Source organism: Nilaparvata lugens, chromosome 3 (assembly GCF_014356525.2).
Source record: "Nilaparvata lugens isolate BPH chromosome 3, ASM1435652v1, whole genome shotgun sequence".
NCBI classification, from domain to species: Eukaryota; Metazoa; Arthropoda; class Insecta; order Hemiptera; family Delphacidae; genus Nilaparvata; species Nilaparvata lugens.
The window spans coordinates 67777412-67794101 of record NC_052506.1 but is presented as its reverse complement, the minus strand read 5'-3'; the positions used below and the strand labels follow the sequence as shown (position 1 = coordinate 67794101).

Below are 16690 nucleotides of genomic sequence, written 5' to 3'. Positions count from 1 at the left end.
AGATTCAAAATTAGACGTGGGTGAAATGCGAAAAGCGTTTGCTCAATTTCCCATACGTTTCCAAACATAAGTAGGTAAAATTGTTTGGAGTTTGATGTTTTTGATTAATTTTAGTGACTTGCTCCATGCAGTTCTATACGTACGTGGTAAACAGTAAGCAGTGTCAGTTCTATTCTTCACTGGTTGACTGTTGCGAAACAACTGGAAACTACTGGATGCAGAGTAAAATTATATCCATTCACTCAAATCTTTGATGAATTGCAGCTCAAGTACATCAGTTAGCAGGAGAGCATGTCTTCCCAAATGCAGTACAAACTGTATTGAACTCAGGTTCAACGTAGTGTGCAAAGTACAATCTATAAAGTGGATGTCAGACGAGTGATGTATGAATGGTGGATTTGCGTATGGATTGTGTAGAGGATAGGTTGAAAGGGGAGAGGGACGGAGAAGGAATAACGACATGTATTCTGAGCGAAATGAGAAAAGTAATTCAAAAGTAACCCGGCCAATGTTGTGCTGCGCTGAATCGAACCATACACCGCCACGTCTTGCATTCAATGCGAAATATTCCTTCCCCAAGAAATAGTCTATGTATTCAATATGAAAATGTCTTGTAGCGAACGGATGAAGGTGTGGGTGTGGGTGGGGTGTCTGTGATAGGTTCGTCGGAAGGGGCGGGAGTGGAAAGTTCTGCAACAGGTTCGCGTCTTCCACATTCTAATGCAATTTTTATTCGGCATTACACTTGGCCTCCATATTCCTTTCCGAATTGGGTGCTTCGCGAGTCAACTGATTTGATCCTGTTCTAGAGTGATGCGCAGTGAATGAAACGGGGGAATCGATATTCCTATATTGGTTTTTACTGTATTTGGGAATGTTTTGAATTTGTTTTGAAATAGTGCTATTGGACAAATTTTCTCGATGATGAAGAAGATGAAAATTATTTATGTGTTGCAAATAATTTTCTTAATTCATCTATCCAGATATAATTTATCCATTGATTGTTATACTAGGAGGTGAAAGGAATCTTGCGTTTTTCTTTTTGATGGCTGAGCTGTTTGAAATCCGAGAAAAAGGATTGGAGTAGGATGATTTGTAGCGTGCGAATATATACTCTTGTTAGAGTTGTAGACTCTATCAGTTCACTACACCAATACCATTATAAGCAATTATTAGAACTAGATGATTTCTTATCGAGTTCCAACACCTCATTACAATCAAATTCTCATTGTTCTAACAGAGTGCGAATCAAAAATGTTAGCCTACTTCTATTTGTTTATTTATTCTGTTAATACAATAATATGAGCGTAGAGTAATGAAAATCTATAGGTGCATCTGTACTCTCTGTACTGAAAGTATCGATTTGTAAGGGAAATAATCGTTATCATTTTCATACCTCTCAAATGCCCATGGGCAGCTCATGTGGACATCTTCCTCACAGAAAAAACATTGAACAACTCCATATTGGTACATAGAAGAGGACAGCATGTAGGCTACAGTAAACATTGAATTTCTTTTTTATATTTATTTCCATACTCGTCTCTCAGATGTATTCATTACATCTGGATACTCAACATGAGGAAAGCTGTAAGAATTTATGAAATTTCGCCACATCCAGGCAAATAAATCAAAGCAACTTTGCGGCAACCGGCTGTCCACAACTTAAAGCTGTTGCAAAAGTTTTCCACCCTGTTTCTATTTATACAATGTACGAAACATATGCTTCATGACAGCTCACAACATTTCAATTCTATAATAATTAAATTTGCATTCATCTGTGATACGTTTCCATGGAGTTATCTTGGATTTTCATAATTTATGAAACAATTTTTGAGAAAGTTTTAAGTTGTTTGAGTTTGAGCAATTTAAAACTTCGTAATTTATTGCTGGAGCCATTCGGTCGTAATCGACCAAACGCGAGCTCACATCGCGCTCTGTTAGTAGGCCCTGTAGGCTAATAGCTAGAAGCTACTTATTGACTTATGGGTTTTCTATTATCTTTCGTTTTACGTAACGTTACTGATTGATAAATGGGTAACTGATTATTGAATCCAATATATTTTCTTACATCGTTTTGCAACTGCATTTCGCAATTATTACATATAGGCCTAGTATATCTTCATTTTCATGGAATATGTAATGGAATTGTTCAACGATGAGAAGGAGTCCATTGCAAGATGCATTACCAAACAGAAATCTTCAATAGAGTTCTCCTCAATTGGGCTCTCCTCTATTCTATTACTGTAAGCTAAGATATTTATATCTTCTATTTGATTATGTAGGTACTCAATTGATCATTTATTGAGCCTGGTTAATAATATAGAACTTAAAAGTTCTGTTATATTTACAGTAAACTATTGTACACACGTCACAAGTTTATCTCTTTCTTTTTAAGGCTTCTAGTGTTATTGTTTGTCTGTTGCAATTGAATAATCAAGAACTCTATGATGTCATCTGTATGTTTGCATGATTTAGGCCAGAGTGTTCTCATCTTTGATAATAACTTTTCTATCTACAATAATAATTATTGCTCAGCATTATTGCAATAACTCATTAGATTGTTACCTCAGAACTAATAGACAAACAAACTACAAGGGTACCGTATGCAAATATGCCTGTACAACGAATAATGACCCTTTCCCCTTTCATTACAGTTTCCTCATTCAACAACACAAAGTACCCCATGTTTCCTATCTAACTATTTCGATAATCCTCTGTAACATTTCCTTTCAAATCAACCCCTTTGGCTAAGGGCGTTTGGAGAATGGTCTATTTATTTCTGCAGGTCACAAATTTAATTACAAGCAGGTGGTCGAAAGGCGTGGGGGATTGGGGTTGGTTGTGGGGCTTTTCGGATTTCGGGGGGCGATTGAAATAATTTGCAATTCAAATCGAGTTATAACACCTAGCGTCGCCTAATCCGATCCCGCAGAGCACGTGACTGGTTCGAACCTAACCTTGCCCAAAGGTTAACCTAACCTAAACAAGCAAGCTGGGGACGTCTCCGTGCCGCAGCAGACGACTGAAACAGCATTCATCAAGCTTTTAGGAATCGATTAGGCGTCAAAACAAACAGAAAACGTATCTCATCTTTGATTTGTGGCGTCGTTAAAAATTCATCACGCCACAACTACATCAGTTTACGACTCTGGTCACTTCTAAATGGGCCCATCTCAATTTAATCAACCAGAAGAGCTGCGTTGACCATTAGCATTTTGTCACATCTACATTGTGGCAACCCTTTCCACGTATCCTCGACTCTCTCCGTCACATCTATTCTTCTCTTCCACCTTCCTACATCATCTATCCTTCATATAGCTGCTGGTTAACAATTATTCAGTGCTCTACTACTTCTACTTCTACTCTAATCTACTTCAAAAGCATATTCAAGCGATGTGCTTGAAAATTTAATTTGACATTTTGGCACCAATCCCACTTCATTAATCTTTTTTTAAAGGTAATTTCACTACGGAAGAAGCAAATATTTTGTGCTTTTAAATTGCTAGGGACATGCAGTTGATACAGTATTGCCAAACGGCACTTGATACTCTTCTTGTCAATTTCTGAGTGAATAAGTCCCGGTCCTGTAGTGCAAAACTGTAGAGGATTTATAATAAATTATGTTCATCAAAGTAAACGTATAGTGGTCTAAAGTTTTATTATGTAAGCCTAGTACTTCGTAATTCGAATGAGAGGGGCCTTTTATAAAGAGAATAATTGCCTTTAGGAAAGGATATTGTCTGATATATGGATGCTAGAGGTTTCGATATCGATCTGGGAGAGACAATGCTTCTCTCAATATACATTATATCTTTCATATTTTTATCAAAGCCATTCCACTTTAAATATATTTCGGCTTTAACATTTTTGTCACAGCGATCTTACTTCTGAATATTTTTTGACAAATTGAAACTATTATTCGATTGTAGACGGCTGACTGGAGATGTTTTAATGAAAATAGCAAAAATATATATATAGGGTCTAGTTGATTAACATTGGTTATGCTATCTTTCTTCACTGCCATTATAGCGAGGACCTCACTACTGTATTTGAGTATGAACTAAAATAAGATGATTTTTCGGGTCCTACTATATCTTGTTCATATAAAATACAAAACGCTCATGAATCAAGAAAATGTTATTTAAAAATCGGTCAAATACATTAATTTTTCAAAATTCAATATTACTGTACTCAAAGTACACAAATTGATAAGGTAATTCATTGTTTATCTAGCACTGAATTGGAAACTTGGTGGATTCGACAGTTAAAATATTAGGCTAATTATTTTCTGTTTTCTACGAAAGACCGGCATCACAATTATTTGAATTGTACGTCTATTAACTATAACTATTAAGTTTCTATGAACTCCTATGATTAAAATTACTATGCATTTCTAAATAATTCAATGTTTTCAAGTTTTGAATGAATTACAGTTTTGTGCAATATTTTAATTCAATTCGTTTATCAATCTAATTAAAATCTAAATTTTGGTTGTATATTTCTGGATTCGGAGTTTGATTCAAAGTGAAGTAACATAACAAAAAATGACAGCTGTTGTTTTAGGAGTACGTTTGAATTTCTTTTCGCGTTTTAAAATTTTCAATTATTAATACAGTATTTTCAGTTATTAGTGATGATTTAGTGAAGTATTATTATTTAATTTGGTTTTCAACTTTCCTAAATTCTAAATTTCTAGTTTATAAATATTTTGAACTCAAAATTGGGCAAAAAACGTATAGTGTAAACATAACCTATTTTTGGACAATTTCTATCTAAATTTGGGAAAGGAACAGTTTTGGGCTTCAAGCCTGTTGTTCCTTTCCCAATCATTCATAGTTGAGAATGATTGTATCTATTAATGTATAAATAAATAAATAAATAAACATTCGTTTTGGACATACTTCTATCAAAATTCGGATAGGAAACAGTCTTGGGCTAGGTCTGTTGGTCCTTTTCTGATTATAAAATTTGATTTGTGTATTATGAAATGTAGATAAATGAACACAACCATAGAGTATGGTTATACAGTTACTGTCAGGCTACGGGAATTAAACGATAAAATTATTTTTGTGAAGCATTAATAATCTAAATCCTACCAAAATTATTGTTATAATAGTTTTTGAGATTACGCCACAACTTGGCATGAAAATGATTAAGTCAAATCATTCAAATAAATCATTAATGTGTTGGAAGTGCTCTATAAAAGAGTAGTCCAATTGCAGCGAATTTTGTAGAATATTGGGCGGGGCTTAAGAGTCGACCTCGATTTTATTCATTGGCAATTAATATTTCCCGTTGACAGTTATCAAATTAGCAGTTATCAGGTTATTTTTGCTTTTGTTTGATGCAATTGAAAATTGAATTCCAAATTAAGTTTATTTGAATTTGTTGACTCTGTTTTTATGTTTTCTCAAAAATTAATAAATAATTTATCAATTTAAAATGTTTAGAAAAAATCCTAAATAAACATAGAGCTTTCTGTCCTATCGTTTCGTGACGTGTCGTCCCGGAATGTGAGTGTGAGCGCTGTTACCAGGTCAGAGAACATTCTGTGTTGTCGTGTTGGCGAAAAATTTGTGTGTTGAAATTAACAAAATAAACTACCATAATGCTGATTTCCTACAAACTTCATTTCCCACTTTTCATGATTTTAGAAATCAATTTCTTTTTAACAATATTTGTTGCAATTTTAGTCATCAGATTAAAAAAGGAAAATGTTTTTTATCATTAGCTCCAGAATCATGGCCTCAGCTTATGGAAAGACAAAGTTAGTAGACAACTGTCTACTAACATTGATGGAAAGATTCATTTTCAAGATGTTCGATGTTTTTGAACGGGTAGTATTATAGTCCACTAGACAGCTGATTTATGATGAATAATTCTAATGTCTGATTTTTACCGTAATATTGGAGTTCAAATGAGGCTCCTTTTCCTCTTGTATTATCCTTAAAATGCAAAATTCCAAAAAACCGTATGTATACGTCGACGCGAAATTCAAAACGGAACATACCAGTCCTGTCAAATTTCACGAAAATCTATTGCTGCGTTTCGCTGTGAATGCGGAACATAAATATAGACAAAAATATTAACATATAAACATAAAGAGAAATGCAAAATCGTCGACTTGAATCTTAGACCTCACTTCGCTCGGTCAAAAAAGAGAAATAGACGAAAATAAGTTCCTCTTACTGAATTTTTCTTCTCCTGAGATCAGCTAGATGATCCCACACATGCACTCGTTTAGGCTAGTTACATACACATCGATTTTTGGTCGTACGATATTTTACCGTCCTTATAAATATTCTATCAGATTGAACAGATGATTTCAAACATATGATGTTTGCCAAGTTCCGTTTAATCTGATAGAATTCATAGTGACGGCAAAATATCGTACGACCAAAAATCGATGTGTGTGTAACTAGCCTTACTCTTTTCCTTTACGATATGGAAGACGACAAAATTTCCAGCTGTTTTTCCAAGGACGTATTTATCCTTTTAATGTCCTTCAGCGAGTTATCCCAGGGTTGATACCTAGTGCAATCGAATTTTTATATACCTACTTTGCTCCAAATTTTGAGAGAATCGTTAGAGCCGTTTTCGATATCCGGTTACATACATATATAGTAACATATAAACATCCAAACATCTAAACATATTAACATATGGACAGGAATTGCTCGTTTAATAGTATAGTATACGGCAAAAATCATACGTCCGAAAATCAATGTGTGTTACTATACTAACCATATTGGATAGAGAACTACTTTATGAAATACTTCTATGCTACAACTTATTGTGAGATATATCAACTGAGGGATGGTCCCAATGAAGAACGTTTCCACTGTGGAATCAACACAATACTTCCATTTTTCTGTTGGCACACAGCTCGACTGCGAAAAACAAGAAAACAGTGGAGCTGTGTGTGGTGGGGGGGGCTACGTAACATTACAGCAAACACAAAAGTTGGGAACTACTCGCGGCAGGGATTGCACAGCTTGGTTCTATTTTAACAATTAATTAGTCGTGGGCTGATTCGGCAGTGGCATGGATCCAAACATCTGTTGGATTCACCCATTGTGAACGATTCATTCGTTCATCCAGCGGGTGAATTCATTCATTCATTCATTCATGACGACTGCAGGTCGTCGTGTGGTCAATAACGCGCGCATAAATATGACAGTAGGACTGGCATTTCACAGTCATGCACCGATCGCTGTTTTGCTGGCTTCTTGCCTTTGTAGTTATCGCCGGGTAGTGTTGGCAGTGCAAATGTGAACTGCGAATGCCATTCTCCACGAAATTGTTGTGTTCAGTAATGTATGCAGCGGATCATGACGTTAATTGAATGCGGTTAATGGATTTGACAAAGTGGTATCATGCGTGGATGACCGTTGCGGCTGCCAACTTCAAACGATTAGGAGGATTGGCCTAAAACCAACCTTGTCAAGCTACAAACAATGCACGTTATATAAAATACTAGAATGTCAGATCAAATAATGTGATTCTTTATTGATGAATTTAATAATTCGGTACTATAATAATACGATGATACTAGAATAAATAATACGATGTGGACCATGTGGTACTTCTCTGAACTCCACTGCAGTCATCAGTCAGTGAGTATTAAAGGATTTATTTCCAATTTCCATGCTGACAACAGTATACGGCAATATTCATTCACAATGCACAACTAAAAAGAGTCTCAAGCTCTGCTTGTATCCTTGTAAACAAGTTAGTATTTTCATATGAAGAGACAGATGGAAAAATAAGTGAAAATCCTGTACCTTTTTTCTTCGATTGCTCCGAATTTTCTACAGATTTTAACTTTTTTCATATTTTAAGGCTATTATTGCTAAGTAGTAGATGGACAATTTATTTTCTTCTTCTTTCCGCCGAGGAAATATCTCGACACTGACGAACATAATTATTAATTAAAAAATAACTATGGGTCGGATAATGATCCAGACACCAATAGAAAGGAGACAGTCTACCCGTTCATTTGATATAAAATTATTACGCATTACGACGCTACATAATTCTGAGAGAAGTGATATTCAAAAGAAAAACAAATCTTCGCGATGTTTCCAATTTTATCATAAAAGCTAAATTTCCTTTTAATCCTTCAGCCCTGAAACTTTTTTAGCACTACTAGGATATCGGGGATGATATTAAGCATCCAATTCTGACGTTGAATTGGAAATTCGAGTTGCAATTTTACACGATTTGGCAACCCTGTAATTTCTTCGGATGGAGGGCCAAGTCTCAATTTGTTTTATACAAACTATAGAAATTTTAATCGATTTGATCAAAATAATGTGATTTGTTTTCATGACATGGTATATCATTCTAAATGAGAGCATATCATAATTTTTAAAGTTAATCATTATTTTACAGTTTTAAGTGATTAATGAGTGTTAGTTTGTTATTCAATTTGGTTTGTAAACAATCTAAATTAGAACTTTTCTGTTTTAAATGTTTGGACTGAAAATTGGACCTGAATTCAAGTGTATGGGACATAACCTACTTTTTGGACTATTTATAGTGAATAAATCAAAATTCGGGGAAGAAACAGTTATGGGAAGTGCCGTTAGTCCTTCCCCAATCATCATTTTAAAGAATTATGTTCCGTTTATTAATAAATAAGTAACGAGCGAATCTCGGTGACCCGATATTAATTATCATTAATCAACAATAAATCTTCCCCATAACGGTCCATGTTCGCATGCCTGATCAAAGTTCATGAACGTATCCTTTCAATAATAAATTAAAAGATTATCTCCAGTGTAATTATACTCCAGCATTCAGCATTCCACAGAATGGCAGCAGTAGCATTGTGAGAATAGTAGCTCATCATCACACTTCACACATTGTGTTCACACTAGTCCGCCGGCAAGAACGATAATCAGCGTGCGTATTGTTATCACATGTGCATACATGCATTGGCAGTGAATAGAAGGCACACACCGCGGGCTTTTCTTGTCCTCGTCTGCCACCGTGTTTAGTGGAGACTGGTGAGGGCAGCTTCAATGTCAATAATAGTGATAGGTCGTTAACGGTGTCTACATCAACGAAACGAAACTGGTTCAACGTACAAAGTAGTGTGTAGTAGTGTAGTTTATCAACCAGTTGAGACGTTGACTTGTTTATTTGAGTACTTCATTGAAGTTGATATAAGGTTTGATTATTTATTAGATTTCAATTGATCCTCAACTATTTATGAAATTATACGTTGCATGACCCTGAGGCATGTTTCATTAAAATGTGGAAGTCTTGTAAAATGTAAGAAGAGAAACAGGTGGCACTTCTGGCACTAGTATGTGCACACACTCTGGACATGCATTGATAACATAGATGTTGATCTACTTTTTTCATGTATATAGCGGAAAAAGTAGAAATTACAAGTTAAAGTTCTTTTCATTACCTCACTTTCCATCCATTTCTGGAGATTGAATATGAAAACGACATGATAAGTGTCAGAACAACTGTCAAGATTAGCGGTTTTGACAATATCACGTTTTCAAGAACACTGGAAACTTTTCGACGATGTTTGGTAAATGGGCAAAATAAAGTAATTATTGATGCAAATTGAAGCTGTGAACAGCATTGGCCACCAGTAGCTTGCCGTCTCTACTTTCCCCGTCTATAAGCCACTACAACTTCTCAGGAAGCTCCGGGACCAGAATCTGATTACAAATTGGTTTACCGTCAACTGTAAGTAACAGTTGAATCACAGAACCCCTTAATTCAACTAGTTGGTTGATTGAACGTCTGCGTCCATCAGCCGCCATAGCCATAATGCCTCCATTGTTGAGCGCTTAATGAGTACACGCAGCTCTTTTCAGCATCGCGCCCAGTATGGAGCAATTAATTAGATGAGTGTCAAAGCCGAGCCCGAGCCCAAATAATGGCAAGTATCCAGAACATGTGTGAGTTGCTGGGTTGGCGGGCTTCGAAAATCCACTCTTGGACTCTGATTTTGGGTTTGGCTGTGTCCGAGGGTGACATACCCTCACCTTCTGCATTGTCGCATCTCATTTGGTGCGTGATTTATCGCTGGTTTAACTGATGCGACATTTCGGTGCTGCGTTTTTCAATTTAGCGCAGATCACATTGTTTTATTGATCATTCAGTGTATGGGATTTTCTGTAGTAATTAGTGTTGTTGAAATAGGTGTATCCCCTGTTGTTTAAAGTGAATTGGAACACTATGTCTTCATACCTATTATGTAAACATTGAACAACGACTTTCTTAAAGAGCATCAGCGTGTTCCTAATTTTGCCTCAAGGTCAAAATCCTTGTACGTCTGTTTGTTTGTGTGTACGTTTTTCTTTCAAACGCCACAACTTTTCAACGCCTTGATCAATCACATATCTTTCGAAAACGTTTACAGATCAATTTCGATGTACAACATTTACCGACTCCATCGAATTCAAGCTGCACTAGAATTGATAGAATCAGAAATACTGACATAAGACAGGTGTTTTACCAGTTGCACCTCTGCTGAAATAATTCTACAAAATAGACGCAACTGGTGCAGTGATTTGAATGAAATGCCACTTCAAATCCAAAACTATAGACCTACTGGAAAAATATATGTAGGAAAGCCGAGAAAGAGATGGGTATCGGAACTCGTTAAACCTAATCACTGAAGTAAAAATGATGATAAATGAACAACAGCTGATAGAAGGCTATAGTTTTCGTCTTCTTGAAGCGAAAATTGCTTCAAGATAAGACTAACCTCGGGCAATCATCACAGAGAAAATGTGATGATGAGGGAATAATAATTATGGAGTTTGACAAATATAAATTCTGTTCAAATTTCCCCGGTAGCTAGCAACATTTCAAAACCTCCTTAGGTTTTAATTTTTTTGAAATCCTACAAGCTGCGGATTTCAAAATCAGAATGATAGTTCATAAGCGATTTCTTCAGCTCAAAGGGCTCACCAGTTATTACATTTGAAAGTGATAATAGTACTTCAAGTTTTCAATTTGAACATTCCACATCTAGTTAATATAATATTATTGTTCGGTTCGTTAAAATGAACAGCTCGCTGACACAAGTTCTGGTAGCCTATTGTTGTAGATTCTACTGAAACATTGAACAATTGAACTACATCCTATTTCTTCTTTTCAAGCACGTGTGTCGATACCGTGAGTTATATATTACAATTTTGTATAACGATTAAATCAAATCTCAATTATATTAATTGCATCAAGATTCGACTTGGGAATTATACATTTTTGATGAAACTCGAATGTTTGAGATGAGATCATGTAGGCATCATCCTCATAGAAAAGTGATAGATCCCATAGGTCTACCACAAGACTGGCAAAAATACTTTTACTTATTACACTATCGTTGTTCTCTTTGTATTTTGAAGTATAAATTATTATAGTATATAAAATATAAAACATTGAGTGAAACAAAGTAGGGTATGTTGTATTACTTCATACTTTATAGTGATTCGTAGAAGAAGCAAAAAATTAAAAAAGTAATAGTCTAATCTATTACTATTTCCCATAGGTGTCTCCGTATATAAATACGAGTATCGTACATTTAATTTTTATCTCCCTTTTCCAAGGTAAGTCTGCAGTGTAAGTTCTCTAAGATGATTAATTAAATTAATTTAATTGAAGATATAAATAAAATATTGAATTCGTGCTGTCACTACTGAACCGGTCTGGCCGCTCCAATTCGTTCTCCTTGTGTTTCTGTCTCACTCACACACATGTGTGAGAATCGGCTGCCTTTGAACTTGACATAGTTGTAGTGCGAGGATGGCTCGAGTGAGGGCGCTCGGGAGCCAGCAGCAGCTGAGAGTATTCAAGCCAAACCAGCTGATCTACCAAACAAGCCAGCCAGCCAGTTGAGACTTGAACGTGTCTGCTAACGGTCGCTGTCAGTCGGTTATTGTAGTGATCGCGCTGCGTATTTCACGTGAAAATATTCGTTGTTTTCGGTACCGGTACAAGTCCATACAAAATTAAAGTTCGAAATTGTTGATTTGTCACCTCCAAATCAAACAATCTTCACTAATTTCTATTGCAAACCGGCGGTTGAAAGTTCGTTGCCATGGCAGTGTAACATAACCTATAACAACCGGTGTACCTGTAGCTTCGTACGTCATAATACGTTGAACCAGTTGAGACCGGTGTACTTTGAGTGATTTGTGTTTTTCGTGATTCTCATTGTTTCTCATTCTGTATTTGAGGAATCCAAGCTATTGCTGGGTTTGTTGATTTACTTGCTAATTTATTAACGTTGTCACTTGAAGACTTGCGTAAATTTTTGTGCAGTCTGAAGTAGACCTACAGTAACTTATTTGATATTTTATATCCATTTTGATAGGCTATCTGGCTGAAACACGTTTAAAAAAGAAAAGCAATTTTAGTTAGTTCTCCACACACTTAATAATTGTGAAAATTAGTAAATCTAGAGATAAACTCTCTTCGGAATATTTTCGAAAGCAGTGTTGTAGTTGTGTTGAAGTGCATAGTTTTACATGTTTGCTCACCTAGATAATTCACGGTCTGTTGCGTCTTCGCTAATGAAAGAATGCTGTTATAAATGAGTGATCATCGCCCAACACAAGTAGTCGTCGTTCATCATATTTACACTGCTTCTTCGTGGACCAACATGTCTTCTTTCAAGTCGCTGTTGTTGCTCATCGCTTTGATCGTCAGCGGCTGCAAATTATCAGGTTGGTAATTAATTAAAGTTTTTTTCTAAAGTAAGGAATATCTTCTTTCCTATTTTCAATAATATTCTTTGTCCCACCTATCAGTGAAATCTATCTAATCATTGTGCTCATTGACGTACGTTAAATTCTTAATAGAGTTTTCATTTAACCGTGATTAATTCCACGAGAACCAATCAAAGAAGCCGTCTTATCGAAAAGGCCTTCTCTGATTGTTCTCGTGAGCTTATTCAACCATGTGGCTTTTGTTCAACCGGGCCTATTATGTATTTATCCAAGTTTTTCCTTCCTTCATGGAAAATTACAGTATTTTATAGCAATTAGGCAGGTAATATTAAACTTGTTGTCGTGTTCTCTGAAGAGAGTATAGAACTTACAAAATTACATAATTTTACATTCTATACTTTCTGGTAGGCTACTCTCAGATTTTGAGAAATCTGAATACAGATCAAAAAATTGATTTTATTTATATATTTGAGTAAATATCATAAGTGTTTGATTGGAAATTCAAACCCGATTTTCGAAACTTGATGCTTAGTTCAGAACTGACAATTTCAACAAAATAATGTAGCATTTTTCTTTATTGAAACGCTCTTATTACAATTTGAGTTTCTATCCACTTCTATTACTTTTATTTGCCTCACTCAGAAGCAACTATCACAAGCTTCTATTACAGATGCCACACTCAAAAGCTGAGAGCAAAATTGCAAACAAGAAACAACTTATTGCAAAAACTTGTTGGCTCATTTTGGGGAGCCTCAGCAGACTCAATGAGAATAGCTGGTTTGGCCCTGGTATATTCTGTATCAGAATACTGTCCTCCAGTATGGATGAACAATGCTCACACCAAGCAAATGATACAGCTTTGAACTCAACTATGAGGATGATCTCAGGCACTGTCAAGTCAACTCTAGAGAGTGGCTCCCTGTATTGAGCAATATTCCACCACCACTACTGAGACGTCATAAAGCTCTTAAAAGCTTGTTCGCTGAAATAAATAAAAATCAGACCCTACCCATCCATGAAGACCTTCAAAATATGCCAAGACAGCGGCTCAAATCCAGAAAAGCTCCATGCAATTCCGTGGACTCCAACTTTGACATATCCAATGCTTGGAGAGAACAGTGGCATAATTTTGCTGAGAATGGCAGTGCCTGGAATTTGGACCCAACCCTAAGACCAGCAGGATTTGAACTTCCACGAAGAACATGGACTCGGTTGAACCGAATGCGCACTGGCCATGGAAGATGTGGAGGTCTGATGTATAAATGGGGCTTTGCTGACTCTGCTGTATGTGAATGTGGAGCTGAGAAACAGACAATCAATCATTTAATATTGGAATGCCCAATTTTTAAATTAAATGGCAATCTTGACGAGGTACATCAAGCAACACCAAATTCCATCCAGCAATGGCTTGACGCACTGAATTTAACTGTGTGACTTTTACTTTGTAAAGAAAATGATGCGATGTGTTCTATTTCTTACCATATTGTATAATTTTATTTCTACTTGTATTTGGCCCATTGTTTTCTTGAATATAAGACGATTTTTCATACCATACTTCTTGTTCGCCAATCTATTTATATCTACATTTTAATCTATTTCTCATTTTTCTTCAATAGATAAGAAACTTTGAAGTTTCAAGATTACATATAAAAGTTTCTACTACAATAAAGTTTCTAAGTGTCTATTTATATTTAAATAATTTTTCGATCAAGTTTTTGAGTTGGATTCAAGTAATTATTTTTATGTCGAATAGCCTAGATTCTTTTTGTTTTTAGCCATAGAATTGAAAATTGTGAATCAAATTCATTGCTGATAGATGCACATTGTAATTGTTCAACCCAAATAACGAACGTTGAACTGTGTTTTTATGCTTTTATGGGACATCATTAAATGGTAATTGCCAGCTATTTCATAATTCCACTGATATTATCACCTTCCAAATAGAAATGTGTACAAATTTTCTATTATTTGTATTAGGAATTTGAGGATAAATCCAACGGTCAATGACATTTTGTGAAGAGTCATCATTATGGAATGTTTTGTCATTTGTTCAAAAAAATTATAAATCATGAAGGTTGATACTTCATAATTGAAATAATTATTATTCAAACTACAGTACAATTATAATTTTCAAATTGTGGTAGTTTTAATACTGCTGTACTGCTTCGGATATTTCTAAGAACATTCCACAGACTTCTGTAGACTATTTCATTTACCGATTTATCCTTCAATGACATAATCACATAATATAATCATAAAATGTTTCGGGGTGGCAAAAGAGGCCATTGCTATTTCATTTCAGAATTTCCAATAAAAATAAAATTGTTTTGTCAGCACTTTCAAACATAAATATTGTTATCTCAAAATAATGACAAAAAAATTTTGAATTCAAAAAGTATTCAAGAGAGTAATTTTAAATAGAAGAAGAATTGAGCATAGGTACCTTTAAACTGTTAAGAAACTTGAATGTTCTACGGATAAGGAATTTATAAAACTTTAAAAATATTAACGATAGAGGGTAACAGAGTTTTTAGAAATAGCTTGAATGTTGTAGTGCTAAAGCCCAATCTAACAAATTTCATCAATAAGTTGAAAACTCTCATCATTCAGTTTTCCCATACAGGCATTATACCTTTGGTCTTTGTTGTTCTGGATTATAATATGATAAACTTAATATATCATTTATAATTGACCGAGCGAAGTGAGGTCTAAGATTCAAGTCGACGGTTTGGCATTTCTCTTTATGTTTAAATGTTTGTACTGTATGTTTATATGTTGCACATTTACGGCGAAACGCGGTAAAAGATTTTCATGAAATTTGACAAGTATCTTCCTTTTTTAATTGCGCGTCGACGTATATACAAGGTTTTTGGAAATTTTGCATTTCAAGGATAATTGACCGAACGAAGTGAGGTCTAAGATTCAAGTCGGCGGTTTGGCACTTCTCTTAATGTTTAAATGTTTATATATTTTTATATGTTGCGCATTTACGGCGAAACGCGGTAATAGATTTTCATGAAATTTGCAGGTATGTTCCTTTTTAAATTGCGCGTCGACGTATATACAAGGTTTTTGGATATTTTGCATTTCAAGGATAATATAAAAGAAAAAAGGAGCCACCTTCATACGCCAATATTAGAGTAAAAATCAGACTATAGAATAATAATTATTCATCATAAATCAGCTGACAAGTGATTACACGGATGTGTAGAGAAGCCAGTCTATTACTGTATTTCCATAAGGTCTATAGTTTCAATCAAAGACATTAAAGAGGTATGAATCTTTAAGCTGGGTTTACACCAAAGCTATTAACAAAATGGTTATAACTTAATCCCACACATAACATGTCACCACATAACATGTATAAATTGCCTTCTAATATTGTAATGTGTTCTCATATTTATGTTATTTATTTTATACTGTAATGTTTTTTATTGATGTAATTAATTTTTATTTCATATTGATGTATCTTATGTGTGTGTGTGTGGTGTGTGTGTGTGTGTGTGTGTGTGTGTGTGTGTGTGTGTGTGTGTGTGTGTGTGTGTGTGTGTGTGTGTGTGTGTGTGTGTGTGCGTGTGTGTGTGTGTGTGTGTGTGTGTGTGTGTGTGTGTGTGTGAATAAATAAATTGAAATTGAAATTGAAATCCTTATAGATTCTATTAGATTGAACGGAAGTTGACAAACACATATGTTCATCATGTGTATGATAAGTTATGTTCAATCTAATATAATCTAAAAGGATTGAGTTATTAACATTTTTTTAATAAATTTGGTCTAATCGCAGCTTTAAGGTCTTTGGTTTCAATATTTTTTTGCAGTCATGGTATTATTATGCGTGCCCATCAGTATCAATATTCTCACATTCGAAAAAACTAATTTAATAGGTGAATAAAAATAAACAAATGAACTGAATAATGCTGGAGAAATTATAATATTTTTGATTCTAAAAAATTAATTTCATCAGATGGAAAAATCATCACGGAACT

At 34.9% G+C, this 16690-nt stretch overlaps 1 protein-coding gene across 1 annotated transcript in view; it reads left to right on the top strand.

Moving 5' to 3' along the window:
• The first annotated feature begins 11840 nt into the window (after window positions 1–11840).
• Window positions 11841–16690, top strand: part of LOC120348828 (cysteine-rich motor neuron 1 protein-like) — a 403315-nt gene continuing 398465 nt past the window's right edge. The window contains exon 1 of the mRNA XM_039424386.1: window positions 11841–12701. Coding sequence (XP_039280320.1) covers window positions 12569–12701 — 133 coding nt within the window. The 5' untranslated portion in view covers window positions 11841–12568. The remainder of the gene's footprint in view (window positions 12702–16690) is intronic.